At 58.2% G+C, this 27,777-nt stretch overlaps 1 protein-coding gene across 3 annotated transcripts in view; it reads right to left on the bottom strand.

Annotated features, from left to right (window-relative positions):
* Window positions 1-12,964: 12,964 nt before the first annotated feature.
* The window catches only part of LOC144932988 (uncharacterized), a 33,448-nt gene continuing 18,635 nt past the window's right edge, over window positions 12,965-27,777 (bottom strand). The window contains exons 6-16 of one of the 3 annotated variants that reach the window (XM_078857402.1): window positions 25,741-25,814; window positions 24,437-24,591; window positions 24,011-24,147; window positions 23,405-23,508; window positions 22,883-22,961; window positions 22,650-22,761; window positions 21,962-22,064; window positions 17,885-18,001; window positions 16,005-16,064; window positions 14,969-15,046; window positions 12,965-14,160 (exon numbers count right to left, since the gene is read on the bottom strand). In XM_078857402.1, coding sequence (XP_078713528.1) covers window positions 14,071-14,160; window positions 14,969-15,046; window positions 16,005-16,064; window positions 17,885-18,001; window positions 21,962-22,064; window positions 22,650-22,761; window positions 22,883-22,961; window positions 23,405-23,508; window positions 24,011-24,147; window positions 24,437-24,591; window positions 25,741-25,814 — 1,109 coding nt within the window. In that variant the 3' untranslated portion in view covers window positions 12,965-14,070. Of the gene's footprint in view, window positions 14,161-14,968; window positions 15,047-16,004; window positions 16,065-17,884; window positions 18,002-21,961; window positions 22,065-22,649; window positions 22,762-22,882; window positions 22,965-23,404; window positions 23,509-24,010; window positions 24,148-24,436; window positions 24,592-25,740; window positions 25,815-27,777 lie in introns of all 3 variants that reach the window. The other 2 variants (XM_078857401.1, XM_078857403.1) reach the window with 2 other exon arrangements.

Genomic DNA, 27,777 nt, shown 5'->3' on the forward strand with positions numbered 1-27,777 from the left:
TGTATAATTGTACCGTCCTGTGTTGTGTGATTCTATTGTCCTGTGTTGTGTGATTCTATTGTTCTGTGTTGTGTGATTGTATTGTTCTGTGTTGTATGATTGTATTGTTCTGTGTTGTGTGATTGTATTGTTCTGTGTTGTATGATTGTATTGTCCTGTGTTGTGTGATTCTAGTGTCCTGTGTTGTGTGATTGTATTGTTCTGTGTTGTGTAATTGTATTGTCCTGTGTTGTGTGATTCTATTGTCCTGTGTTTTATGATTCTATTGTCCTGTGTTGTGTGGTTGTATTGTCCTGTGTTGTATGATTCTATTGTCCTGTGTTGTGTGATTGTATTGTTCTGTGTTGTGTAATTGTATTGTCCTGTGTTGTGTGATTGTATTGTCCTGTGTTGTGTGATTATATTGTCCTGTGTTGTATGATTCTATTGTCCTGTGTTGTGTGGTTGTATTGTCCTGTGTTGTGTGATTATATTGTCCTGTGTTGTGTGATTCTATTGTCCTGTGTTGTATGATTCTATTGTCCTGTGTTGTGTGATTCTATTGTTCTGTGTTGTGTGATTCTATTGTTCTGTGTTGTGTGATTATATTGTCCTGTGTTGTGTGATTGTATTGTTCTGTGTTGTGTGATTCTATTGTCCTGTGTTGTGTGATTCTATTGTCCTTTGTTGTGTGATTCTATTGTTCTGTGTTGTGTGATTCTATTGTCCTGTGTTGTGTGATTCTATTGTTCTGTGTTGTATTATTCTATTGTCCTGTGTTGTTTGATTGTATTGTTCTGTGTTGTGTGATTTCATTGTTCTGTGTTGTATGATTGTATTGTTCTGTGCTGTGTGATTGTATTGTCCTGTGTTGTATGATTCTATTGTCATGTGTTGTGTCATTGTATTGTTCTGTGTTGTGTGATTCTATTGTCCTGTGTTGTGTGATTCTATTGTCCTGTGTTGTATGATTCTAGTGTCCTGTGTTGTGTGATTCTATTGTCCTGTGTTGTGTGATTCTATTGTTCTGTGTTGTGTGATTCTATTGTTCTGTGTTGTATGATTCTAGTGTCCTGTGTTGTGTGATTCTATTGTCCTGTGTTGTGTGATTCTATTGTTCTGTGTTGTGTGATTCTATTGTCCTGTGTTGTGTAATTCTATTGTTCTGTGTTGTATTATTCTATTGTCCTGTGTTGTTTGATTGTATTGTTCTGTGTTGTGTGATTCTATTGTTCTGTGTTGTATAATTCTATTGGCCTGTGTTGTGTCATTGTATTGTTCTGTGTTGTATGATTCTATTGTCCTGTGTTGTGTGGTTCTATTGTCCTGTGTTGTATGATTCTAGTGTCCTGTGTTGTGTGATTCTATTGTCCTGTGTTGTGTGATTGTATTGTCCTGTGCTGTGTGATTGCATTGTCCTGTGTTGTGTGATTGTATTGTCCTGTGTTGTGTGATTGTATTGTCCTGTGTTGTGTGATTGTATTGTCCTGTGTTTTATGATTGTATTATCTGCCACGGCGCCCCGGGTGTCGTGATGGGTTTAAGAGGAGCTAAATAGGAGCTCGCACACACGCGCACACACGCGCACACACGCGGACCCATCACGGCACTCGAGGCGCCGCGTGACAGCAACCAGAGAGTTCGCCTTTGTCTGCGCCGTGGCGATGTTGACACAGCGCGGCGGCTTCTGGTTTCAGGCTGCATTGACCCCACGGGAGAACCCGCGGCAACTTCCCATATCGAGCGACGCGACACGTTCCTGTGTGCGCGTGGTTACGCGGTCAGGACTCGAACCTGGGCCCTACAAACTCCGGGGGCGAGAAACGCGGAACTTGGAACAGCCTCGATCGCCGAGTCACATTTGGTCAAAAAAATAAACAGCAACAACAAAATAATAATAACAACGACACAATTAATAAATAATGTGTGGGGGGAGGGGTGGCGCAGTGGTTGAAGCACCGTAGTGTGAACCCAGCGGTCACCATCAGTGGCGAGTGGTATATGGACCTGGGTGCCTCTCTTCACCAACTCAGCATGACCAGCGTGGGGAAGTATGGCTAAACAACGCCCCCCCCCCATTACTGACGCGGTGTATAGAGCACTTTATTAAATCATAAACAGTCATGATCAAGCCACTGCTGGATGAATGCCGCCCCAAGCCGTTGCCTCTCTCGCGGTCCCGCGATGTAATTTAACGACCCACCAGCCAGGCTAACGCGAGCTGATTTCATCGCTCCGTCTCCACGGTGCGCGTCCTCTCGGACGAGTTCCATTCCTTGGCTGCCGCTCCGTTATAACCCTCGACCATTGCACACATCGCCCCGACTAGCGATGAAGCCCTCCCAACCCCACTCGGACTTGTCTCAAGGGTATGGATTGCGTCCCGTTCACCTGCAGCGTGCACTCTCTCATCCACGCGTTACTCTCGCCGTCTCTCAGTGTCACCCAAAGCATGCGTCTCTTCCCCCATGCAGGTATATCGAGCACTGATCCAACGTTCTCATGCTGCGTCGAGTAGTAAATACAAAGACCGCCGTGTAGCCTTGACACACTGTTGAGGGCAAGTGCTGTTCGCGAGAACCGTTGAAGGCCGACATTGCGATGGGTCGCCACCACCATGCCCGGCCGAATTTGCCTCCCAGCGACGATGTTGACTCCACACCGCACCAGGCGCGTGTTTGAGGCCGAGTCAACCTGGGGGAGGAGGCCCAGGACCGGTTCAGATAATCGTCACCTGTGTTGGCCGTGAGCGGGAATCGAACTCGGGTCGCCGGGTTCGTAGCACAGCGCGCTAACCGCTACACCACCGCTCTTGCACAATAACACACAACAGCGTCGGAGGCAGCGGCAGCAGCAGCAGCAGCAGCCACGAAATCGATTTGCAGGGACGAGAGCGGGGGCGGAGCGAGGTGAGATGTCGCGTTAAGACTCCCGCAGATGATATCTGGCGCGTTTAAGAGCTCGATAAGAGGCGCGGGTTTCCCCGGACGACGCGCGCGTTTCACAGAAATGCGCGCAAAGTCACCGGCACGGGACCGCGGCGGGGTCAACCGCGGCGACATCCGCGGAAGATCCCGCGACATGCCACGCGCTGGATCAACGATCACCGTCGTCGTTGTCGTCGTAATTACAGCCGTCACCTCCTCTACTCGATGGTGGAATTGTGAAATGGAGAGGCGGGCGGGCGCGCTGCACCGTGTGACCTCTGAGATGGTGAACGCGGATGTCGGATTAGAACCGAGCAGCGCCCCGAAGGATCGCGGAGATGCCGAGAGGGGACTGTGCAGCAATTACAGCGAGAGACGGGGAAGAGGAACTCGCGGTTTAGGGGACGCATCCAGGAAGCGTGAGCACGGCCTGTGCGGAACAACATCAAACAAGAATAATGCACAACGATGAACGCCGTGACATATAAAGTACAGCACAACAGCTACAGTCACTGCGCTGCCCTCTGCTGCCCATCACACAGGGACGCAGCTGCCAATAACAACAGATTGTTATTGTTTTATTGCGAGGACGGGGAAAGCCTATTCTTGTTTTCTTTTTTACAATGTTGATACTGGCAAAAAGGTCCCACAGACACAACTGCTCAAGCCGAGCTATTGATGCTTTCATACTTGCATTGGCTTTGTACTGATCGCCTGTTGGCGTTCTCTGGCCTCCCACTGGCGACACGAGGCCATACAGGAGGCTGTCTGGTGCAGGCCAGTCAGTTTCAAATGGAAGGCGAATATTATCAGAGCATGTTTGTTTGCATGTTTCGCCAAAACAATGTGTGGTTAATGCCGACTTAATGCATTGCAATAGGTATCTCTTTGGCGTTTGAACATCATAACACCTCCTGTTTTATTGCTAGAAAGGACAATCTCTATTCTTATTTTGTCATCATTTGTACTGGTAGGAACCACCTGGTTCCACCAGCCCACAGGGAATTATTGTGTCCGTCCGTCGGTCGTGAATCCAAAAATGGGAGGGGTGGGGCTGGTGGACAGGGGAGGGTAGGGAGGGGCTGGGTGGGGAGAGTGGGGAGGGGCTGGGTGGGGAGGGGCTGGTCACCCCGTGGTGCCCTTATAAAACTCAACGTTTAACCTACTCACGCCGGCTTGTGCCCGCCCTCACAGTTCGCCATATTTGCGGAATACACCACGCCGCCGTTGACCCTGGCCATTGACCGAGCAACCCAACGTTCCTACCAGCTCCCTCCGCAGGAATGTGTTTTAATTGGCCAAACAAACTTGGTATGCACGGCGGTCGCCCATTCGAGCACTTATCCAGAATCCAAAAATCTGCTTCGCTTCCGAGATCGGGCGCATTCCCAGTGCATTTGCTGTCCGAATTGTGAATGTTTAGTAACGCGTACTAGTTAGTAGCTTCCTCGGATGAGCGGTGAGCTCGTAGCGAGGTGAGAGAGCGGGCACCAGCGTGGGCCTCAGGCGCACGCTCGCGGGGGAGTAACACGTTACTGTGTACACGCAGATCCGTGGGATAACGTGACGGGCTCGGATGACGGGCGTGCATCCTCTGCGCGTACCGTAACCTCTGCGGGCACTTTCACTACACGCGCGTGTGTGTGTGTTCACGTAAACGTCTATACGTGTGTGCGCGTGCGTCTTTTATTTACTTTCTCCATCCGATAAACCATCCAAAACAAACCCACGGCCGGCGCGCTGAGCGGCTGGTGACCATCCCTAGATGGAGACCTTCAAACCGGCGCCAGAGGAGGACCCCCCCCCCCCACCACCACCACCACCACCACCTTTGTTTCTCGTGCATCAGCTCACGTTCCGGGGGGTCCTCAACACCCCACGCCCACCGACTGCTGCCCTGTGTGTGTGTGTTGGGGTTGTTGCTGCAGGATGGGGCCCTCTGCCGCTGTGTGCACGGTCTCTCTGCACGCGTCCCGTGCCAGGAAGTATTCTTGGGCACTGTTGTCGATTTGTACGTAAGCGCCATTCACGTTGTGTTTGTTCTCCTTGCAGTGAGCTCTGGCCGAGGTTTTTTGCCTATTATGTCTTGTTGATTTTGCTCTTGGCCACTGCCGAAAGCCTTGGGCTCTGGTCTATGAATCTCTCTGTAACTCTATGGATCTCTATGTAACTCCATGGCTCTCTATGTAACTCTATGGATCTCTATGTAACTCTATAAATCTCTATGTAACCCTATAGTTATGTAAGTCTATGGCTATGTAACTCTATGAATCTCTATGTATATGTTGTGTCTAACTACACGGAGACGACTTCTGGAGGCAACGCGTTAATTTCAACAACTCTACGACCAGCGACCCTAACACGAAGGGGTCCGGCCCCTTCAACCCGATCGCCTAAGAGAGGTACAGCCTCCCTTCCAGTGCGTCCTACTCACCCCGGGCTACGCGACACCCGGGCCACTCTACACATAGGTCCCTTGCCACGGCCGCTAAGGGAGGCGAGACCGACCCGGTCCGCTACAACCCGGCTCTGACCAGAGACTCGGGTGAGGGTGCCAGGGTGCTGGTCCAGTCTTCAGGTCTTGGATGTCTTCAGGCTGAGTTGGCGAACACTGCCGGACCCCTAATGACCCCCCCCCCATCCAGAACCTTCTGGAAAGTCTTAAAGGGCCTTAAATCCTAAAGGGTCTTAAAATCGGCGGGCGGTCTCTATCCCTCCCAGCCCCCAGCCCTTGAGGGTCTGGGGTGTCAACCTCCGGTCACGGGCCACCCGAGGGGCGGGGGGGGGTTACCCCGTGACCGTGGTGGCAGGTAAAGTGACTTACAGCGCCTTGTTATGGCGCAAGAGATGTAACTCTATGAATCTCTATGTAACCCTATGGTTAGGTAACCCTATGGCTCTCGATGTAACTCTATTGGATATCTATGTAACTCTATAGCTCTGGATGTAACTCTGTGGATCTCTATGTAACTCTATGGCTCTGGATGTAACTCTGTGGATCTCTATGTAACTCTATAGCTCTGGATGTAACTCTGTGGATCTCTATGTAACTCTATAGCTCTGGATGTAACTCTGTGGATCTCTATGTAACTCTATAGCTCTGGATGTAACTCTGTGGATCTCTATGTAACTCTATAGCTCTGGATGTAACTCTGTGGATCTCTATGTAACTCTATAGCTCTGGATGTAACTCTGTGGATCTCTATGTAACTCTATAGCTCTGGATGTAACTCTGTGGATCTTTATGTAACTCTATAGCTCTGGATGTAACTCTGTGGATCTCTATGTAACTCTATAGCTCTGGATGTAACTCTGTGGATCTCTATGTAACTCTATAGCTCTGGATGTAACTCTGTGGATCTCTATGTAACTCTATAGCTCTGGATGTAACTCTGTGGATCTCTATGTAACTCTATAGCTCTGGATGTAACTCTGTGGATCTCTATGTAACTCTATAGCTCTGGATGTAACTCTGTGGATCTCTATGTAACTCTATAGCTCTGGATGTAACTCTGTGGATCTTTATGTAACTCTATAGCTCTGGATGTAACTCTGTGGATCTCTATGTAACTCTATAGCTCTGGATGTAACTCTGTGGATCTCTATGTAACTCTATAGCTCTGGATGTAACTCTGTGGATCTCTATGTAACTCTATAGCTCTGGATGTAACTCTGTGGATCTCTATGTAACTCTATAGCTCTGGATGTAACTCTGTGGATCTTTATGTAACTCTATAGCTCTGGATGTAACTCTGTGGATCTCTATGTAACTCTATAGCTCTGGATGTAACTCTGTGGATCTCTATGTAACTCTATAGCTCTGGATGTAACTCTGTGGATCTTTATGTAACTCTATAGCTCTGGATGTAACTCTGTGGATCTCTATGTAACTCTATAGCTCTGGATGTAACTCTGTGGATCTCTATGTAACTCTATAGCTCTGGATGTAACTCTGTGGATCTCTATGTAACTCTATAGCTCTGGATGTAACTCTGTGGATCTCTATGTAACTCTATGGCTCTGGATGTAACTCTGTGGATCTCTATGTAACTCTATAGCTCTGGATGTAACTCTGTGGATCTCTATGTAACTCTATAGCTCTGGATGTAACTCTGTGGATCTCTATGTAACTCTATGTAACTGCAATGTGTGGTAACTTGCGGCGGTTTTAAGCATTGGTCGACTTTGTAACCGAACTGCTTCGCTCGCATGTGTTATGAATAAGGCGGATTGCCCGAAACGTCACCTATACTAAAACACATTCCTGCGGAGGGAGCTGGAAGGAACGTTGGGTTGCTCGGTCAATGGCCAGGGTCAACGGCGGCGTGGTGTATTCCGCAAATATGCCCGACTGTGAGGGCGGGCACAAGCCGGCGTGAGTAGGTTAAACGTTGAGTTTTATAAGGGCACCACGGGGTGACCAGCCCCTCCCCACCCAGCCCCACCCCTCCCACCCCCCACCCAGCCCCACCCTCCCCACCCAGCCCCTCCCCACCCTCCCCTCCCCACCAAGCCCCTCCCCACCCTCCCCACCCAGCCCAGCCCCTCCCCACCCTCCTCTTTCCACCCAGCCCCACCCCTCTCATTTTTAGATGCACGACGGACGGACGGACACAATATTCCCCTGTGGGCTGGTGTAACCAGGAGGTTCCTACCAGTATCATTAACTGTGAGGCCACAGTGTCATTGACGATTGTGTGGAGTGTTCTGCTTGCCGCGATGGACATTACCAGCTGAGTGCGAGAGTCAAAACATGGCGTGGACAGGTGCACGCATGTGAACATGCAATGCCACGCACGTGAACACACGTGGCACACGCGTGTAACCCCACCGTCGTATTATCTTGACGGGCGAACAGAGGGCGAGTTCTATTATCGCACAGGGTAATGTGGGACGTGACCAATGCCGAAGGACACTGCTCTGCGAATCCACTGCTGGATGAAGGACTACCCAAGCCGTCTCTCACGATCCTGCACGCGAATCGATTTCATCGCTTCGTCTCCTCCACGGTGGACGGAATCTCGGACGAGTTCCGTCCCCGCACCGACGCTCCGTTATTCGTCTAAGACCGCTGCTCCTCCCTCCTAACGACGCGTCTTGCCCAAGGCCCGCTGCTAAAACGTTGCCTCTCACATCTTGGGTTGGGGATTCAATCCGCGCGCCACCTCTGACCCACGCGGCGCTGCTCTGTCCGTCTTTCCGCGCGCGTCTCCTCGTGCTTTGCGCGCTCTGCGGCGTTTGCTCCACGTCTCTGAAACTTGTAAACGGGGACGTTCCATCCCCAAGGGGGTGGGGATCAAGGTGACATTTTTATTGGAGCATCAGCAGGTTGCAGTCATATACGCAACTATTTACAACGTTCTATCAACCAGACTGTTGGGGCAAGTGCTTTGTTCGCTGGGCGCCTAAGAAGGCGGGCACGGCCTTCACACCCAGGATGGCCAGCACCACGCGCGGACGCCTTTGTCTCCCCAGCGCCGATGTTTACACATACGCACAATGTACTCTTTTAATGTCAAGTCGACCTAGGGGAGGCCCCACGACCGGTCCAGATGTTGATCACTGGTTATTAACCATGAGCGGGAATCGATCTCGGGTCGCCGGGTTCGTAGCGCAGCGCCAACCGCTGCGCCACCGCTCCCCAGGGTTAAAGTCGCGCGCGCTGCGTGTTTATGGCGGTGGCGAGCGGCAGCGTCGTGGTTGGCGCCCTGCGCCACCGGCACAGCGACCCGAGTTCGATTCCCACTCGAGTCCTAGGTCTCCCTCTAATGAGTACCTGGTGTAGTGTGTTACATATCAGCGTTGAGGAGACAAAGGCGGCCGGGCGTCATGGTGACCGCTCACCCCCTTGTGCGCCGGGGCGGGTTTCATAGATGCTCACGAACAGCACTTGCCCCAACATGCTGCCAAGGGCTATGAGGGTGATCTTTGTCTTTGTGTGTTCATACTGCCAGTCAAAAGCGTAAATTCACGAATGTTTGGGTCCCGAGATCACAGCGGTACTTAAACTCGCTCTGACGTGGTCACGAATTCCTTGCTGTAATTATTTAATTATTACTTTGTCGTTTGTCCCAATTGAATTCCAGTCGAGGCCACGTGGAGCTCCGGCAGTAAGATCCTCGTCATTGCGTCACCCGCCTTGGACAACGGCCCCGCGGAACGAGACGTCGCGGAGCCGCTTCTGATAACATTCCTTGCAGCGACTTTTCCTTCACCTCCAGGCACGTGTTTGTACATCCGCACGTGACGAGAATACCTCCTCACGAGAGACATCTACGCAGACCGGAGAGAAGCAGATTTAACAACACACACACACACAGCTGTGCAGTGTTGCACGTGCGTGTGTACGCATGTTGAACTTAATCCGCACCACACGTAGCCAACCGTGCTCACCGGAGGTGCACGCGCCATCGCTCTGGACCTTATCCAGACCACCAGCTCGGAAGAACTGAACGTGTGCCCACGTTGTCGTTTAGAGTCCTAGCGAGGACGCAGCCGGCATCCAGCCGTGTCCACCGCTGCCCGCTGTCGGAACGGCCCCACATCTCGTCAACTACTTTTTGAGTCGGCGACTCTGAATGACAAGGACGGCCACATTCGGTCCTTGTGAGCGCGTGGTGCGGGATGAGGCCGAGCGCTTCAACGCGGCCTGCCTCGAAGCCAGCCAAACCGGTCGCCACTGAGGCTAGCCGTGCCCGGGGAACTCTGAACTCCGGCAGCAGCGTTCAGAGTGCAAGTGTTGCCCAGCAGCAGGAGCAGCATCAGGAGCAGCAGCATCAGGAGCAGTAGCAGGAGCAGCAGCATCAGGAGCAGCAGCAGGGGCAGCAGCAGCAGGAGGAACAGCAGCAGGGGCAGCAGCAGCAGCAGCAAAAGGAACAGCAGCAGGGGCAGCAGCAGCAGGAGGAACAGCAGCAGGGGCAGCAGCAGCAGCATCAGGAGCAGCAGCAGGGGCAGCAGCAGCAGGAGGAACAGCAGCAGGGGCAGCAGCAGCAGCAAAAGGAGCAGCAGCAGGGGCAGCAGCAGCAGGAGGAACAGCAGCAGGGGCAGCAGCAGCATCAGGAGCAGCAGCAGGGGCAGCAGCAGCAGGAGGAACAGCAGCAGGGGCAGCAGCAGCAGCAAAAGGAACAGCAGCAGCAGTGCCTGCTCAGGGCAACTCGTGATGGGCAGCGGACGCTGGACCACACCCGCGTGGCCCACGTCCCGAACAACGAAAGACGAGCGGAGACGTCACTGCCGCTGGGTCCTCGACAAGTTCCGTTCACCTCCACATCCTCCTGTACCGCATCAGCTCCACCTCAACTCTAGCCCGTGCCACTCACCCACTCACTCACTCATCAGTCCATCTCAACTCCAGCCCGTGCCACTCACCCACTCACTCACTCACTCATCAGCTCCACCTCCTCTCTAGCCCGTGCCACTCACCCACTCACTCACGCATCAGTCCATCTCAACTCCAGCCCGTGCCACTCACCCACTCACTCACTCACTCATCAGCTCCACCTCCTCTTGAGCCCGTGCCACTCACCCACCCACTCACTCACTCATCAGCTCCATCTCAACTCTAGCCCGTGCCACTCACTCACTCACTCATCAGCTCCACCTCCTCTCTAGCCCGTGCCACTCACTCACTCACTCATCAGCTCCACCTCCTCTTGAGCCCGTGCCACTCACCCACTCACTCACTCACTCATCAGCTCCACCTCCTCTTGAGCCCGTGCCACTCACCCACCCACTCACTCACTCATCAGCTCCATCTCAACTCTAGCCCGTGCCACTCACTCACTCACTCATCAGCTCCACCTCCTCTCTAGCCCGTGCCACTCACTCACTCACTCATCAGCTCCACCTCCTCTTGAGCCCGTGCCACTCACCCACTCACTCACTCACTCATCAGCTCCATCTCCTCTCTAGCCCGTGCCACTCACCCACTCACCCACTCACTCATCAGTCCATCTCCTCTTGAGCTCGTGCCACTCACCCACCCACTCACTCACTCATCAGCTCCACCTCCTCTCTAGCCCGTGCCACTCACTCCCTCACTCATCAGCTCCACCTCCTCTTGAGCCCGTGCCACTCACCCACTCACTCACTCACTCATCAGCTCCACCTCCTCTTGAGCTCGTGCCACTCACCCACTCACTCACTCACTCATCAGCTCCATCTCCTCTCTAGCCCGTGCCACTCACCCACTCACTCACTCATCAGTCCATCTCCTCTCTAGCCCGTGCCACTCACCCACTCACTCATCAGTCCATCTCCTCTCTAGCCCGTGCCACTCACCCACTCACTCATCAGCTCCATCTCCTCTCTAGCCCGTGCCACTCCCACACTCATCAGTCCATCTCTCTAGCACGTGCCACTCACCCACCCACTCACACATCAGCTTCACCTTCTCTCTAGCCCGTGCCACTCCCACACTCACACATCAGCTCCACTTCCTCTCTAGCCCGTGCCACACCCGTTAAGCGCTCTCTATCCGGTCAAACAGCAGCTGCTTGGGCTGTTGGGCATGCGGTGGCTGGACATGCGGGCTACGTGACGCAGCCAGCGCGGCCTCGTCTGGAAACGGTGACGCGAGGGCGACACAGCATTTTGTTTAAGTCCGCGTCGAACAAGAGAAACACGACCACGCGCTGTAAAGAAATCATGTTTAATGAACACGCGTGGCGTTAGCAGTGGCATCATTGCAGGGTCCCGACCCAAGAGAGACGCGACCCAAGAGAGACGCGACCCCAAGACACGCGCGGCTCTTCTCTCGCAGCTACCCCCCCCCCCCCCATTTGTTCTGGCCGAGATGGCAGCAGCAGCAGCAGCAATTTGTCCAGGAACTAAATACCCAACGTCGAGGTCGGCTCGCTACGAGCAGAGGGCTTCAGGAGAGCGTTCGTGTCGTTTCGATATTTCTCCTCCTCCGTTGAAGGAGCGCAGACCACAGTGCAGCTATTATCTGGTCCAGAATGTGGCCACGATCGCACTCCTGTCGCTTGCCATTAACGCGACAATCTCTGTGTGTGTCTCTATGCATCGCTATGCGCCTCTGCGAGTCTGTACGAGTTTACTATCCGGTCCGCAGTGTGAGTTGCACGGCCACAGTCTCACTCCTGCGCGGCTCGTGTCAATAATTCCCAACTCGCGAAGGAGATGCAGCCCGTGTCGGTCTGGTGTCGTTTCTGATGCGGCTGATGATGGTCACACCACCTGTGTCCTCGAAGTGGAGGGATGCGAAAGGCAGGAGAGGTGTGCGACGGTGCTCGTGTTTTGTTGCGTGTCTACCCACACACCCAGGATGCGCTTCCTGACGGCGAGTCCCAGTCTCCGAGTTTCCTGAACCACGCAGCAGTCACACTCGGCCTGCGGTCACGGGACCTCCGCTGGTGACGTCAATGGAGTAACACACATGTTGGAATGTCACTCGAGCATCCTTGAATACATCTGTGCGGCGTGAGATTCCTGAATACATCTGTGCGGCGCTTTGACTGGTGCCCCCCCTCTAAAAGCGTGGTGCTGGGGGGTCTATCACCTCCGAGATTCTGCAGCTTACTCCCACGCGAGGCCGGGCTCTCGATGGGAATGGGACTGCCCACACATTGCTAGGGGGGAGGACCCCCCCCTCTCCTCCCTCCCGAGGCTCTCTACGAGGCTCTCTACGAGGCTCTCTACGGGCTCACTACGAGGCTCTCTACGAGGCTCTCTACGAGGCTCTCTACGAGGCTCTCTACGGGCTCTCTACGAGGCTTTCCTGACTCAGCTCGTGCCTCACAGCACGGGCACAGCTGGGGTCCACCGGCTGCTGTGTGTTGCCGTGTGTAGTTGTGGGTGGCCGTGTGTAGCCGTGTGTAGTTGTGTGTATCCGTGTGTAGCCGTGTGTCGTGTGTATCCGTGTGTAGTTATGTGTATCCGTGTGTATCCGTGTTTAGCTGTGTGTAGTTGTGTGTATCCGTGTGTATCCGTGTGTAGTTGTGTGTTTCAGTGTGTATCCGTGTGTGGCCGTGTGTAGCTACTAGAGAAGAGCTGGGCAGTGTTGTTTGGCCAAGTCCGACTTCCATCTCATCACCACATCGCCCCCTGCCCGCATGTATAAGCGTCCTCTCTCTCTCTAAGACCGCCCGTGCAGCCGTTCAGACTGTTGGCGAAAGTGCTGTTAGCGAGCTCCTATTAAGGCTGGCGTGGCACAGGAGGAGACGGTGTGCGACCAACACCACGCCCCGCCCGCCTTTGTCTCCCCAGTACTGATATTTACACACCACACAAGATACACATTTAAGGCTGAGTCGACCTAGCGATGGCCCAGAACTGCTTTAAATATCACCCACCACTTACGTGAGCCAGGGTCAGGATTTTAACTGGGGTCACCACGCTTCGCGGCGCAGTGCGGTAATTGCGGCGCCACCATTCCCCGCTCCCCCCTCTCTCCCACACACACGCACCCATGTGTATATGGATATTTAGTAAACTTTACATAATCTGTTCGGTATTCGCCGTTTGCTCTCTCGCCGCCGCTGTGGAGCGGAGCGCGCGAGGGAGGCTGTAAATTCCGTCGGTTCGAATACCCCGGGGGGGGGGGGTTCCACGACGCTCCGTCCCGCATTGCACACGTGGCCAATCACGCACCTCCACCCCAACTCCTGCCGTGCGCGGCCACAGCCTCCGCTCCCGTCCCAACGCTGCAGCAGCAGCACCCCCCCCTCCCCCCCTCCCCAGGTGTGCCGTGTCACACTTGCGCCGACCCCGAACGACCCCGTCTCTCAATCGTGGTGGAGAGGGGGGCGGGGAGTCACCGGCGGATTGAGGCCTCTCGTACGAAGACGCGCCGCGCCAGTCCTTGCCACGCGACCTCTTGACCTCCGCGAGGTTGGGGACGTCAAGGGGTAGTCAGGGTTCCCGGAGAAGGGGATGAGTCGGCGGAGGGGGTGCTAGTGGGGGACCCACGGCGTCCACAACTGGCCGGTACCCCCCCCCCCACCGCCAGCGACCCGAGTGACGAAGTGAGCAGAGGTAAAGGTGGCCACCGAAGGTGAGGTGGGGGTGGTGACCAAGGTGACGAAGCATGCAGTTCGTCAACATTTCACGAGACCTGGACAAAACAGGTCACCAAAGTGAGGGTAGGTTTGGTCGTCCGCGTGAGGAGTCCAGGTCGGCTCCGGGCCACGGGGTCGCCGCTGCCTCACGTCTCAAAGTTCTTGTAGATGGACGTCACGTATCCCATGATGCTCTGCCAGTCGGGCCGGTCCGAGTGCACCAGATCATTAGCGTCCTGCAAAACCCGGGGTGGACTCGCGTCAAGACACACGTGTCCCACTCACACATACGCGAGACACACATCCCACACACATGCAGGATGCACACACAGATTCAAAGACCCCAGTCATAGTTTCTCCCTCCTCAAGTGAGCCATGGTCAATGGTCATCATCATCCCCATCGTCAGTGGTGGAGTTCCATGTTCATTTGACAGAGGCTAAGCTGAATACACGACTGTGAATATTTAACACAAATAGTATTTACAGTTTTTGTTTCTCTCATGCTGGAATCTCTCCCGTCGGTCTCGCCACCGTCATCCAAATTCTCCAACATCCCCAAACAAATCCTGACAAATTAAACATACAACAGCCACGATCAAGTCGCTGGCGCCTTCATCTAGCAGTGGATCGATCACCGCCTATGATGACGCGCGGTGGGCGGCGGAGCGACGGTGAAGATTTACGACTCCGTCGAGGTCCTCACCAAACGAGTAGCGATCGCCATTTGGCCGGTGGTGAGTTTGTTTACCGAGGCCGGCGGTGGCGGCGGCGGCGGCCAAGGGATGGGCCGGGCTTATCGGACGCGGCGACCGCACCGCCGCCGCTCGGCTGCAGGAAGTGGCGGTGGTGGGTGCTGCGACTTATCTGCTGCGGCAACCGTTACTGGGTGCCGGCGATCACCAGGGAGTGCGGCGGCGGTGAGGATAACGAGAGAGCGAGAGAGAGCGTGGGAGAGCGTGGGAGAGCGAGAGAGCTGGAGATAAAAGAGAGCGGGCAATTGACAGGGAGAAGGTGATCGAGGGAGCGATGCTGCTGCTGCTTGCCCAAGCAGCCTCGGCGTTTCCAGATGCCTCCGTCTCTGCCAGGGTGTGGCCGGAGTTCCTCGCCGGCCTTCCTCCAGGCTGGTGGGAGACACATGGGAATTCCCGGTGTGGTGGACGAGAGAGGAGGAGGGAGGAGGCTGCGTGCTTCGTGGCTCACAGAGTGAAGCCTCTGCGCTCTATAGAGAAAGCGAGACAGCGAAAAAATGCGAGGAAGCGAGAGGGAGAGCGCACGAGGCAGAGAGCGGCAGAGAGTGATGCACAGCACCACAGCCGTGTTGAGGGAAGCCGAACACCACACAGTGTGGTGGCCTAGGACAATGGGCCATGGGGGGGGAAGGGGGGTGAGCGAGTCCCAATCATAGGGGAGACAACGCCGTCGGCCGTGCGACCAGACGCCACTGACCCCTCCGCGGGTATCGAACCCAGACACCGTCCGGTGCAGTGATCGGCTGTTTTTGATCGTCAATAACCAAACTACGGCGACGATACTCTTCCGCGGGTATCGTCGGCCGAGGGCCGGGGAGATTGCTCACCACGCCGGTGGTTGCTTACGGCCCAGCTGCGCGCTTTGTTTCTGTCTCTCCTCGCCCGAGGTCAACGCGGAGTCGGGAGGCAGTGCGGGGGCACGGACGCCTTAACCCTCCCCAGCGCCGCTCGCCGCTGCGTCACCCGCGGCAGGGCCTCGCCGCGGGTCGTGGGGGCTGTGGGGGGCGGCTGGGCAAGGGGGCCCCTCCTGTGAAGCCACAACATTTCTGGGAGGCTCAACCAGGGCACGGATGGGGCCGCGCTCGCGCACAAGTCGACGGAGAGTCGGGAACCGACGTGTTCCCCCCCCCCCCTCCACCTTCCCCCACCCCCGCTCGACCGAGCGATGGGTCCCGAGCACCGATGCCGAAAAATGTTCGGTGAGAAATGAAGCGCTGAGCAGAACCTCAAACGCATCATCTGGGCACGCGTTCGGATTCTCACATCGCAGCGGCCGCAGGGAGTCTACCGCACGGACGTGGTGAGAGGGGGGGGGTCACGCCACGCTCACCAGGGTCGTCAGGACGCCAACGCTCTCAGCCGCCTCGAATGCCAGCGTGAAGTTCCGCTTCTGTCGGAGAGAGAACACGGTGGACGAGCGTCAACTCCTCGCCCGCGAGCGCTCTCTGCTTCACTGCGGAGCGCCCGAACACGACCCGTCACCACGTGTCGAACGAGCTTGACGAGACCCAGAAAGTCGAATCCGGTCTGGAGTTCACGTCAACGATGCCGCTGGATAGTAATGGAGATGGCGACGGTCGCTTCTCGACGTGTGGACGATGACGGTGACAATGATAACGACGATGATGATAACGACGATGAGGACGATGATAACGACCATGATGATGATGATGATAACGGCGGTAACGATGGTGGTGGTGGTGGTGGCTGCTGCTAGCCGGTGATTATGGATTCCGGGGCACGGCACGGCATTCTGCCGCTCTGCTCAATCGCACAACAATGGCACGAGGCCGATTGAACGAGCCGAGCGGTCGAAACACAAAGACAAAGATGCGCCCTACAGCCTTACCATACTTTTGGGGCAAGTGGTGTTAGCGAGCACCGATGAAGGCCGGCACGGCACACAATACACGAGGGGTGGGTGGCCAGCACCACGCCCGGCCGCAATTGTTGCTGCCGATGAATGCACGCCACATCGGTTATTCAGTCGAGGCTGAGTTGACCTCGGGGAGGGCCCAGGACCGGTTCAAATACTCGTTACCGGTGTTGGCCATGAACGAACTCGGGTCACCGGGTTCATAGCGCAGTGCGCTAACACACACATTCATACACACACAGGCACTTACATTCATACACACACAATCAGAGTACACAATCACACACAATCACGTGTACAGACGCACACAATTGCACAAATATAATCAAACACTCACCTGCACTCAATCACATCAGATAGATACCACTGCAATCACTTACAGACACACGCAATCACGAGCGGACACACAGATATAATCACCTGCACGTAATCAAGATGTGCACAATTGCACATAGATAATCAGGGACAACAACAACAACCGCCATTCGTCACGAAGTGGAAGTGTCGTCACCACGGCGCCTGTGCCAGGCTATGTGCACTTTGAGGCCACGTGACATGTCGAACGCCCGCAGGCAGGAGGTCACGGGACAGACCCAGGTGCCATGGCTTGACTGACTGAGATGACTGGCTGATGCGCCATCACATAGACACACACAACTACACTCAGGCAACACATCCTTCACGTGGCCGCCTGTGTTGACGATGAGAGAAAGTGCTGTTGGCGAGCTGCGCGCACGAACACGCACACACAACGACACGTACACACTCGCATACCAACACACAAGTACACACACAACCAAGCGTGCAATCGCACGCATTGGCACGCACAATCATGCGCGCACAAACGGACACAATCAACAACAATAACAGCCGGCGTTCACAAATAAATGCCGATAACCTCACCGCGGAGGTCACGCCGGGGTTAAATGCACTTTGAGGCCACGCACAGGGATCCCCGCCCCCGTAGAGCCGCACAGAAAGAGTCGACCTAGGGGAGGCCCAGTCACCCTCTCACCTTATCCCCCCTCCCCCCCGGCTTTGTGTTGGAATCTCCCAGTCACACCTGGGCACCACTGCAAGTAAGGCAGATGCGGTGGACAAAACCAACCGGGTGGGAAGTCCGGGGGGGGGGGGGGGTTGTGGGTTGGGGGGGTAGACTTGGAAGCAGGGTCCCCCCCACCTGCACTAGGAGCCCCGTCTCCCACAAGGGTGAGATGGGATGAGACGGGAGAGATTAGGACAGGAGAGGAGGAGAGAGAGGATTGGGTCAGGGCACAATGGGGCAGGAGCAGGGGGGGGAGATGGTGTGGCCGGACCGAGAGGGAGAGCGGCACCTTGCTGGCGCTGCTCAGCTCCGCGTAGGGGATGTGCGCCGGCAGGAAGGAGTGCACAAGCGCACACAGCGCCAGCCCGTCCGACCAGCTGCTGCTGAAGTTCGTGATGTCCACGTTCTGTACGGGGGGGGCGGCACGGGGGAACGTGAGGACACGGCGGCAGCGCGAGATCTGCTGGCGTCACACACACGGGTCACGTGATTTGACGTCACACACACACGCGTTCGTGTTTTGTGCCCTAACTGAAGGGCGTGTGGCGAGCACCACGCGCGGCTCACGCACGTGTTTGACACGACGCACGCCACGCACGCCGCCGTGCACAGTCTCGCCCGACAGAATCAGGCGAGAGATGGATGTGGCTGGGGTGCCAAAAGAACTGCCCCAACAGCAGCGTTGCCGGACTGTGCCGGCGGGAATCGAGCCCTGGGTGTCGTGCCTGGCGACCCTGGTCGGCGCCGGCGTCCGGGCGACCGCGCGCCGCCGATGGCGGTGGGCGGGAAGGGGGTGGAGGCGGTGACGCGACGCGGCGGCGCTCGGCAAGATCAGCGTGAACCCCAAAAGATTCGCTCGCCTTGCGCGGCTCACGGAAACAAAACCACCCCCTCGACCGAGGATCATGAAGCCTCGCCACGCTGACCCACCACTCTCCTCCATCGCATCCCCCCCTCCCACCCTCCATCGCTCCCCTTCCTTCCCCGCACCCTCATCACTCGTCAATCTCCACCATCCCACCCTCTCATTCTCCCAACCTCCCCCCCCTCTCTCATCATCAACCTCCCCTTCATCCATTTACTCTCCGCCACCTCGATCTCCATCATCCCCCTTTCATTTCATCGCCGTCCCGCATTACCCCCCCCCCCAACCTCCTCGTCCGCCACCCAACCACGGCATGACCTCTGACCCAGCAAATGTCGGAGACGCCGCCGGGAGGATCGTGCGGGCCTCATCGTTCGTTGGGGGGGTGGAGGGGGGGGGCCGGGGTCGCCCCCCGGGGGGCTCCGTGAGCGATGGGGCCGGGACGATCGTCGCCAGGACGGTGGCGGCCGTGTCCCCTGAATCTCCGTTGGCGGTGCGACCAATGTTGGCGGCTGTACCGCTCGCCACGATCGGCTACCACGACACCCCCACCCCCCCGACCCCCACCCCAGGCTCCCGGCCATCTGCCCCCCCCCCCCCGCCGTGCCAGGGCTCACCATCTCACAACAATCGATGCCCCAACCCCCTCCACCCCCCCACTTTGATGTGTCGTGGCTAAACTGTTGAGGAAAATGTCAATATGCCATTTTCGTGTAGGTCGATGGAGCAGAACAAATGAACGCGTGGAAAGAGACAAAGTGGAGGAGATTGAAAGGGGATAAATAAAAAAAATATATACAACCACCACCACCCAATGTTGGTGCTACCAGCACCAACATTGCCACCACTACAACCACCTTCGCCGCCACCATGCTCACCCCCACTGCCGCCACGATTACCACCACTGTCACCACTGCCACCAACCAGCGCCGTCACTACCATCACCACTACCACCACCACCGTGACCACGACCGCCATCACCGCGGCCGCTATCACCCTGGCGACTTCAGCTCCTGCTTGGGCTGGGGGGCAGCAGGGCGCCACGGTGGCGACGGAGGTCTCAGCGGAGGTCTCAGCGGAGGTCTCAGCGGAGGTCTCAGCGGAGGTCTCAGCGGAGGTCTCAGCGGAGGTCTCAGCGGAGGTCTCAGCGGAGGTCTCAGCGTTCGCGCGCGGCGCTAAACGAGCGGTGACTCCCCCGACCCCGCCGGCATTCGGGACGCACGCGTAGGCCTCTTGAGTCTAGCAGCGGAGCGGCCCGCACCAAACACGGAGCCCGCGAAACGGGAAAGGCGAACTCCGTGAAATGCTCGCACGCACACGTGGACGGACGTGTAATAAACATCGTACTTCGCGATGCCTCGGCGATCATCGCATGCGGACCGATCAACGCGCTCATCGCCAATGGCGGAAATTGTAAACATCTACTACTTAGCTTTGTGGCCCACCTGGGTCACTCAACCAGCACGCAAATGTTCCCCTCTCAACAGCAGCAGCAACAGCACGGCCGCACGCTGCGTAACGCGCACAGCCGCTTTGTTCATCCGCTGCCAGTTTGTGGGACTGTCCGCGCTGTGCAGCACGCTGTGGGGGTGATTTGACCTCACTTCACCAAGCTGGTGAGTGTGGGCTGGTGAAGGCGCCCTGTGTGGATGGATTCCGCTGCTGCGCTGCCCTCTGCTCACGGCGCCACGGGGGCGCCCACAGAAGACGGTGCTCCGAAAGGCCAAAAGAGCTCGTGGGCATCACCGCCACGTCACCGCCACGTCACCGCCACGTCACCGCTACATCACCGCCACGTCACCGCCACGTCACCACCACGCCGTGCGCCGGTGGCAGCGCAGCGCTCCAAGTTGACGTCGTTTTTACACTGTGAGAGACTAGCCAGCGTGTTGCCGTGTGTGTGTGTGGATGTGTGTGTGTGGATGTGTGTGTGGGTGTGTGTGTGGATGTGTGTGTGGATGTGTGTGTGGGTGTGTGTGTGGATGTGTGTGTGGGCGTGTGTGTGTGTGGGTGTGTGTGTGGGTGTGTGTGTGGATGTGTGTGTGGATGTGTGTGTGGGTGTGTGTGTGGATGTGTGTGTGGGTGTGTGTGTGGGTGTGTGTGTGGGTGTGTGTGTGGGTGTGTGTGTGGGTGTGTGTGTGGGTGTGTGTGGGTGTGTGTGTGTGTGTGTGTGGGTGTGTGTGTGGGTGTGTGTGTGGGTGTGTGTGTGGGTGTGTGTGTGGATGTGTGTGTGGGTGTGTGTGTGTGGGTGTGTGTGTGGATGTGTGTGTGTGTGGGTGTGTGTGTGGATGTGTGTGTGTGTGGGTGTGTGTGTGGATGTGTGTGTGGATGTGTGTGTGGGTGTGTGTGTGGATGTGTGTGTGGGCGTGTGTGTGTGTGGGTGTGTGTGTGGGTGTGTGTGTGGGCGTGTGTGTGGATGTGTGTGTGGGCGTGTGTGTGGGCGTGTGTGTGGGCGTGTGTGTGGGTGTGTGTGTGGGTGTGTATGTGTGTGTGTGTGGATGTGTATGTGGGCGTGTGTGTGTGTGGGTGTGTGTGTGGGTGTGTGTGTGGGTGTGTGTGTGGGTGTGTGTGTGTGTGGATGTGTGTGTGTGTGTGGGTGTGTGTGTGGGTGTGTATGTGGGTGTGTGTGTGGATGTGTATGTGGATGTGTGTGTGTGTGGGTGTGTATGTGGGTGTGTGTGTGTGGGTGTGTTTGTGGGTGTGTGTGTGGGTGTGTGTGTGGATGTGTGTGTGGGTGTGTGTGTGGGTGTGTGTGTGGGTGTGTGTGTGGGTGTATGTGTGGGTGTGTGTGTGGGTGTGTGTGGGTGTGTGTGTGTGTGTGTGTGGGTGTGTGTGTGGGTGTGTGTGTGGGTGTGTGTGTGGGTGTGTGTGTGGGTGTGTGTGTGGATGTGTGTGTGGGTGTGTGTGTGGATGTGTGTGTGGGTGTGTGTGGGTGTGTGTGTGGATGTGTGTGTGTGTGGGTGTGTGTGTGGATGTGTGTGTGTGTGGGTGTGTGTGTGGGTGTGTGTGTGGATGTGTGTGTGTGTGGGTGTGTGTGTGGATGTGTGTGTGTGTGGATGTGTGTGTGGACGTCTCTGCACGAGGTGTTGTGGAGTTTTTTCCCCGAACACGAATCCCCGCGAGCGATCCGGCGACTCTCTCGGTAATCGGCACGGAGGAGCGTCTCCTGCGGCTTGAGGGAAGAAGACTTCCCCCGACGGGCGCCAAAGTCGCCCCAATCGAGCCGCTCCCGTTTTGGGTTTTCCAGCGGCGGTAATGAGCGCCGCCAATCAATGAGGAGGGGGGGGGGGGGCGGGTGGCACGGTTAGTGTAGGGGTGGGAGGGCTGCGGGTCGAGTCGGGAGGGGAGGGGGCCCAGGTTGTGTTGCGTGGAGGAGCTGTGGCCGAGGGGGTAGGGGACACGAGGGGCGGCACGGGTTCCAATCCGTGCGTCACCCCGGCCCCCAGGCCCCCCATCGTGCTCCGACGCCGCGCAGCGACGCGAGCGGAGCGCCGCACTCACCGAGTAGTTCTGAGTCCTCTTCTGGCACCACTTGAGCAGAGCGTTCCGCTTGGAGCCCCCGTAGAGTCGCGCCAGCTCGGCCAGCGGGTCGCCGTGCTCGTCCCTGCGGTCGGCACGCACGCGCCGTTAGGCACGAGAGCCGGCGGTGTGGACAACGCCAACATCGGTTGCCGGGTATTCGTTGGAGGCAGAATTGACTTAAAGGAGGCCCTTGGACAGGTTCAGACGTTCACCGCCGGTGCGGCCGTGGCTAGAAACCAAATTCCCTGGGTCCGTAGCGCAGCGCAGTGCGCTAACCACGCTGCCACCATTCCATCCGAAGAACACACGTACCCTCACGTGTGTAGGCAACACAGCTGATAGATGTGCGATTATTGAGGGTGGGGGGGGGGGGCTGCAAAGGTCAGCGAGCAACACGGCCGCGGGACGACTACAAAGCACCGGCCACACGGCGCGGTGGGCGGGAGGGGGGCGGCACCGATCGATCCGGGACAGGCGACTAATCACTCACTCTCTCCCCGCTCGCTCACCAAGCCACCCACGCAGCCCCCACGGCGGCGTGAGTCGTTGGGTCACCGAGTGGGGATCGTGGTGATCGTGGTGATCGCGGTGCTGCGGTGAACGCGTCGAATGCGGTAATCATCACGTCGCGGTGATCTCGGCGGTGTCGCGCCAAAGCACCCCGTACCTGGGGGTGCCGTACGGCGTGGAGCCCGTCGGGGAGCCGCACTGCGACGCGGGGGGGGAGACGCCGGGGGAGAGGGGGGCACCGTCACTCCGCTCCCCGCCCTGGGCCGCGCCTGTCGACGGAGGAAGAGAAGCGTCACACCGGCGTCTCAGAACCGTCGGGCACAACGCTGTGTGTGCGGGGGGCACCGGGGGGCGCAGGTGGCGCTGCATCGCGTCGGGAGCAGAACTCACGGTTGGAAGCGCTCGGTTTTCTCTCCTTGAGAGGCAGCGCAGACCAGGACGGGGCAGCGGAGCCGTTGTGGGAGGGACGCTGCTGCAGGACGGGGACGGGCGACACTCGTTAGCGGGACGATCGCGGTGCCCCTCCCGTCGTGCGCTCGGCCCCCTCCGCACGCACCCCCCGGTGGTCGGACACGAGCTGCTGCTCCCCGTCCCGTCTCCACGCACGGTGGAATGTTTCTTTTATTTCTCTCCCCAACATTGGCAGCCACGTTGCATCAGCCGATTGGCCGGTTTAGCCACGGGAGCGACGGAACCCCTCGCGTCCATCTTTGCGACCGCGCTGGGACACGCACAGACACGCCCCGCGGGTACGCGCCCCGCGGGTACGCGCCCCGCGGGTACGCGCCCCGCGGGTACGCGCCCCGCGGGTACGCGCCCCGCGCACACACAGCCTGCTTCTTGCCAACTGCTCGGGTCACCCGCTAGACTGGACCCCCCCCCCCCCCCCCCCCCCCCGAGTCGAGCGCCCACCTGTGTTGGGGCGACGGTGGCGGCTGGGGGGGTCTTGCCGGCGCCGGGCAGGGCTGGGGAGGGGCTCCCACCTTTAGCCGCTCCGCCAACCTCATCGCGGTTTCCTACACACGTACCGCACGCACCACACACACAACACGTACCACATGCACCGCACGCACCACATACACCACACACACCACACGCGCACCCACCCCAAGTCTTTTTAAATGTTTAAATAACACTTGCGGATCCCAATTTCCCAAAATGCCAAGTGGCCAGCAACAAGCAGCACGATTGAAGGGTGTAAGAGAAAATAGTTAGTCGTCTTTCTTGACTTGAGCAAAGTGAACGAGCGAGTTTGTGAGTGGGTGGGGGAGCGGATGAGTGGGTGTGTGCGTGTGTGAGCGAGCGAGACTGTTGAGCGAGTGCGTTGTTGTGTCCTGCAGTCTGGTGCTTGTACACTGTGTGGATGACAGTCTTCATGACGGGTTCGAGGAATCAATTAGTGAAGTTCACGGGAACTGTAACCATGCCAGTAGCGATAGCAGAGAGACAAGGGGGCGACTGACCACAGTGAACCTGTGTGACGCGTGGTGAGGGGAGGGGGGGGGCGTGTGGCGGCACCTGGGGGCCCCCGTGGCTTCGGCGCGGGTTTAGGATTGGCGGCGCCGGGACTCGGCCGGGTTCGCGTCGCCGGCGCCGGGGTCGCGGCACCATCGCCGACGGTCCCGTTGTGCCCGCCGCTCGCCGTCTCCTCCGGCCTGGTGGCGCCAAACCACGGCACTCGTTCAGCATCCTCATCGACTGAAGCGCGGTGCGTCCGGGCGAGCCGAGATCAAGGTTAGAGGGAGACTTGCGCCGTTATCGTTTCGAGCGCCACGCCGGGAGATGGAATCGACATCTGGATGCGAAAGTCGCACGCGCGATAACCGTTCCGCCGCGGCGGCAATTTATTTGATGCTCGAACCTCGTCGGGATCGTGCCGGGATCGTGCCGGGATCGTGCCGGGATCGTGCCGGGATCGTGCCGGGCCCTGCCGCTGTCACCCACCTGGCTCCGTCGTGCAGAGGGCCGGCGGAGGTCGCCTCCTGCAGGCGGCGTCTGAGCGACGCCACCTCCTCCTCCGCCTCCTCCTTGATGTCGTTGGCGATCACCACCGCGACCTGCAGATCGGCCTGGAACTGCCGCCACTCCTCCGCGTCGTCCTGGTGCATTGTGGGGGGCGGGGGTCATGAGAGGTCGTTGGCGGTCAAAAACAAAAACCGCTCTCCGGGCGATCGGTCGCAAAGTTTTGATTCGCGGGATTCTGGTGAATTTGAAAGCAGAGCTTTACTTTTGAGTGTCTTTATTATCGTTGTTGGTTATTGAGCACGGGCCCAAAGGCCAAATGCGCCAAGCAGCCAGCACTCGCGTGTGCTGAGCCGAGCAAGAAGACTGTCGCAAGAGCTTTGGGTAAAAGAGACGATGGGAGAGGGAGTCCCACAGCCCAGCAGTGGGAGGGAAGTGGCAATGCAGCATGTGGGTGAGTGGGTGAGTGGGTGAGTGGGTGAGTGGGCGAGTGGGTGAGTGGGCGAGTGGGTGAGTGGGCGAGTGGGTGAGTGGGTGAGTGGGCGAGTGGGTGGCTGGGTGAGTGGGTGAGTGGGTGGCTGGGTGAGTGGGTGAGTGGGTGAGTGGGTGAGTGGGTGAGTGGGCGAGTGGGTGAGTGGGCGAGTGGGTGGCTGGGTGAGTGGGTGAGTGGGCGAGTGGGTGAGTGGGTGAGTGGGCGAGTGGGCGAGTGGGTGGCTGGGTGAGTGGGTGAGTGGGTGGCTGGGTGAGTGGGTGAGTGGGTGAGTGGGTGAGTGGGCGAGTGGGTGAGTGGGCGAGTGGGTGGCTGGGTGAGTGGGTGAGTGGGCGAGTGGGTGAGTGGGTGAGTGGGTGAGTGGGCGAGTGGGCGAGTGGGTGAGAGGGTGAGTGGGTGAGTGGGTGAGTGGGCGAGTGGGCGAGTGGGTGAGTGGGTGGCTGGGTGGCTGGGTGAGTGGGTGAGTGGGTGAGTGGGTGAGTGGGTGGCTGGGCGAGTGGGTGAGTGGGCGAGTGGGTGAGTGGGTGAGTGGGTGGCTGGGTGGCTGGGTGAGTGGGCGAGTGGGCGAGTGGGTGAGTGGGTGGCTGGGTGGCTGGGTGAGTGGGAGGGAAGTGGCTGGGTGAGTGGGCGAGTGGGCGAGTGGGTGAGTGGGTGAGTGGGTGGCTCGGTGGCTGGGTGAGTGGGCGAGTGGGCGAGTGGGCGAGTGGGCGAGTGGGTGAGTGGGTGAGTGGGTGAGTGGGCGAGTGGGTGAGTGGGTGGCGAGTGCCGCTTCACCGGCGCCGTCACCGCCGCTCACCTTCATCTTCTTCTCCAGCACCTTCAGCTGCTTCTCCAGACTCAGCTTCTCGTCCTCCAGCTTCTGGGTCGCACCTGCGGAGGGTCGGACCGGCAGTGCGGTGTGAATGCAGCGCACGGCGTGAACGCACGGCGTGAACGTGGAGTGAATGTGGAGTGAACGTGGAGTGAATGTGGAGTGAACGTGGAGTGAATGCAATGCACGGCGACGACTGAACGGCGCTCGCGAGCGGCGCGTCTTGCGATCGCTTCTCCTCCACGGCAGGGCCTCACTTCCCCACGGACGCCGCACCAATCGGCTCAGTAATCAGGAGCCGTTAAGCTGTCTGCTAATGAGCGATCGTGAGCCACGGGGGGGAGACGGTTTGGGGGGGGGGGGGTTCGGATTGCACCGGAGGTAGAGGCGGTAGCGCCGCCGGTTCCCGGCGATTCAGGCCTCACACAGAGGGCTGTCAATCTGGTGTTCAGGCCTCCGCACGACCGGAAAGCGGCTTTAACCTCGGCGAGACTGGCTTGGGAGGAAGGTCACCCGCAAAGCTGGGAAAAGACGCCACCGATTGCCAAAACGCCGCAGGGCTAAGGGGCTCATTGTGCCGGGAGAGAGGACACGTGCGCCTGTTGGTGTCTGCCGGCGCCTCCCGGCGCTGGGCCCCGACGGCCGCGACGCTGCATCACGCGTGGCATCGGCTCGGCCGGGGGTCTCCCCGATCGCCTGCGACGCCGATCGATAACGATCGGGGCAGCCCGCGGACGGGATTCCGGGTCGTGCCGCCCGTCGTTCGGTTATGACGTCCGACGGTTCGCTCCACGTGCCGGAAGCTTCTTCAGGAAAAAAATAAAGCTGAACTCAATTCGATTTCTTAACGAGCTCCCTGGCACGCCGAGCGAAATGTCAGACGCGGTGCCGAACGGAACGCGCGGCACGACCGGCGGACGCGTCGTTGAGTTGCGGAGCGTGAGAGCGGAGCCCCGTGGAGCCGCGATCAATATTCAAGGCCCACGCGGGACCCACTCAGTCCCGCCGAGCCTCCCGCGCCCTGCATTAGCGCGGCTCCGACAGCCGTGAAAGCGGCCGTGTTTGATTCCTCCGCAGTGACCTCCCGCGCTCTCCCGGGCGCGTTTATTACGCGCGTCGTGCCGAGCGGCAGCGATCAGCCGGCTCGGTAATTGTCTCGCAAATAAATATCGAGCGGCGGCGGTGTCCCCGTGGACGCCGCGAGCCTCCGGTCCCCGCCGGCGTACGTGCCGGCCCTCACGTACGTGCCGGCCCTCACGTACGTGCCGGCCCTCACGTACGTGCCGGCCCTCACGTACGTGCCGGCCCTCACGTACGTGCCGGCCCTCACGTACGTGCCGGCCCTCACGTACGTGCCGGCCCTCACGTACGTGCCGGCCCTCACGGCCGACCGGGAGGGCAGAGGCGCTCGCCGCGTGGCCCCGAGCAGCTTGGCCCTCGAGGAGGAACCGGGAGAATGTGACGAGAAAATAAAAACGCTAACGGTCGTTTCCATGTCGTTTGATTATTTGGGATTTCTTTGCACCTTCGCTGTGGATCCTTTCGGAGCGTCGCGCAGTGCGTTAGTTCGAGGTCCGTGGAAGGTGACGTCGCAGAACTGCTTCCAAGATCCGTGACCTTTACGGTTCCCGTGGTAGGGGGCACCACACCTTCCCGTGCACCGCGTCCGACCTTCAGGGAGTCCACGCGGCCTCGCACCACCGCACCCTCGATGGGGAGGGGAGGCAGTGGAGACCCAGTGGTTCCCGTACCGCGAGACGAGACCGGCGATCCGAGTCCGATTCCCAGCCACGGCCAACAACAGCGGTGCTGTCGCCCACCCCTTCGCCAACCCGTGCAAACCAGCACGGGGAAGTATGGTCAAAGAACCCCCCCATCTTGCGACTGCATGGGCTGGCCTCCACCCACCAGGACGTGGATGGGCACTCATCCAGCAGTGGATCGACAAAGGGTGTTGCGGGAGGTGCGCGAGTTTGCGCGCGTTAACGGACACCGCGGCTTCGAGCGCGATGACGGTGCAGA

The sequence above is a fragment of the Lampetra fluviatilis genome, chromosome 6 (genome assembly GCF_964198595.1).
Source record: "Lampetra fluviatilis chromosome 6, kcLamFluv1.1, whole genome shotgun sequence".
In the NCBI taxonomy this organism is placed as follows: Eukaryota; Metazoa; Chordata; class Hyperoartia; order Petromyzontiformes; family Petromyzontidae; genus Lampetra; species Lampetra fluviatilis.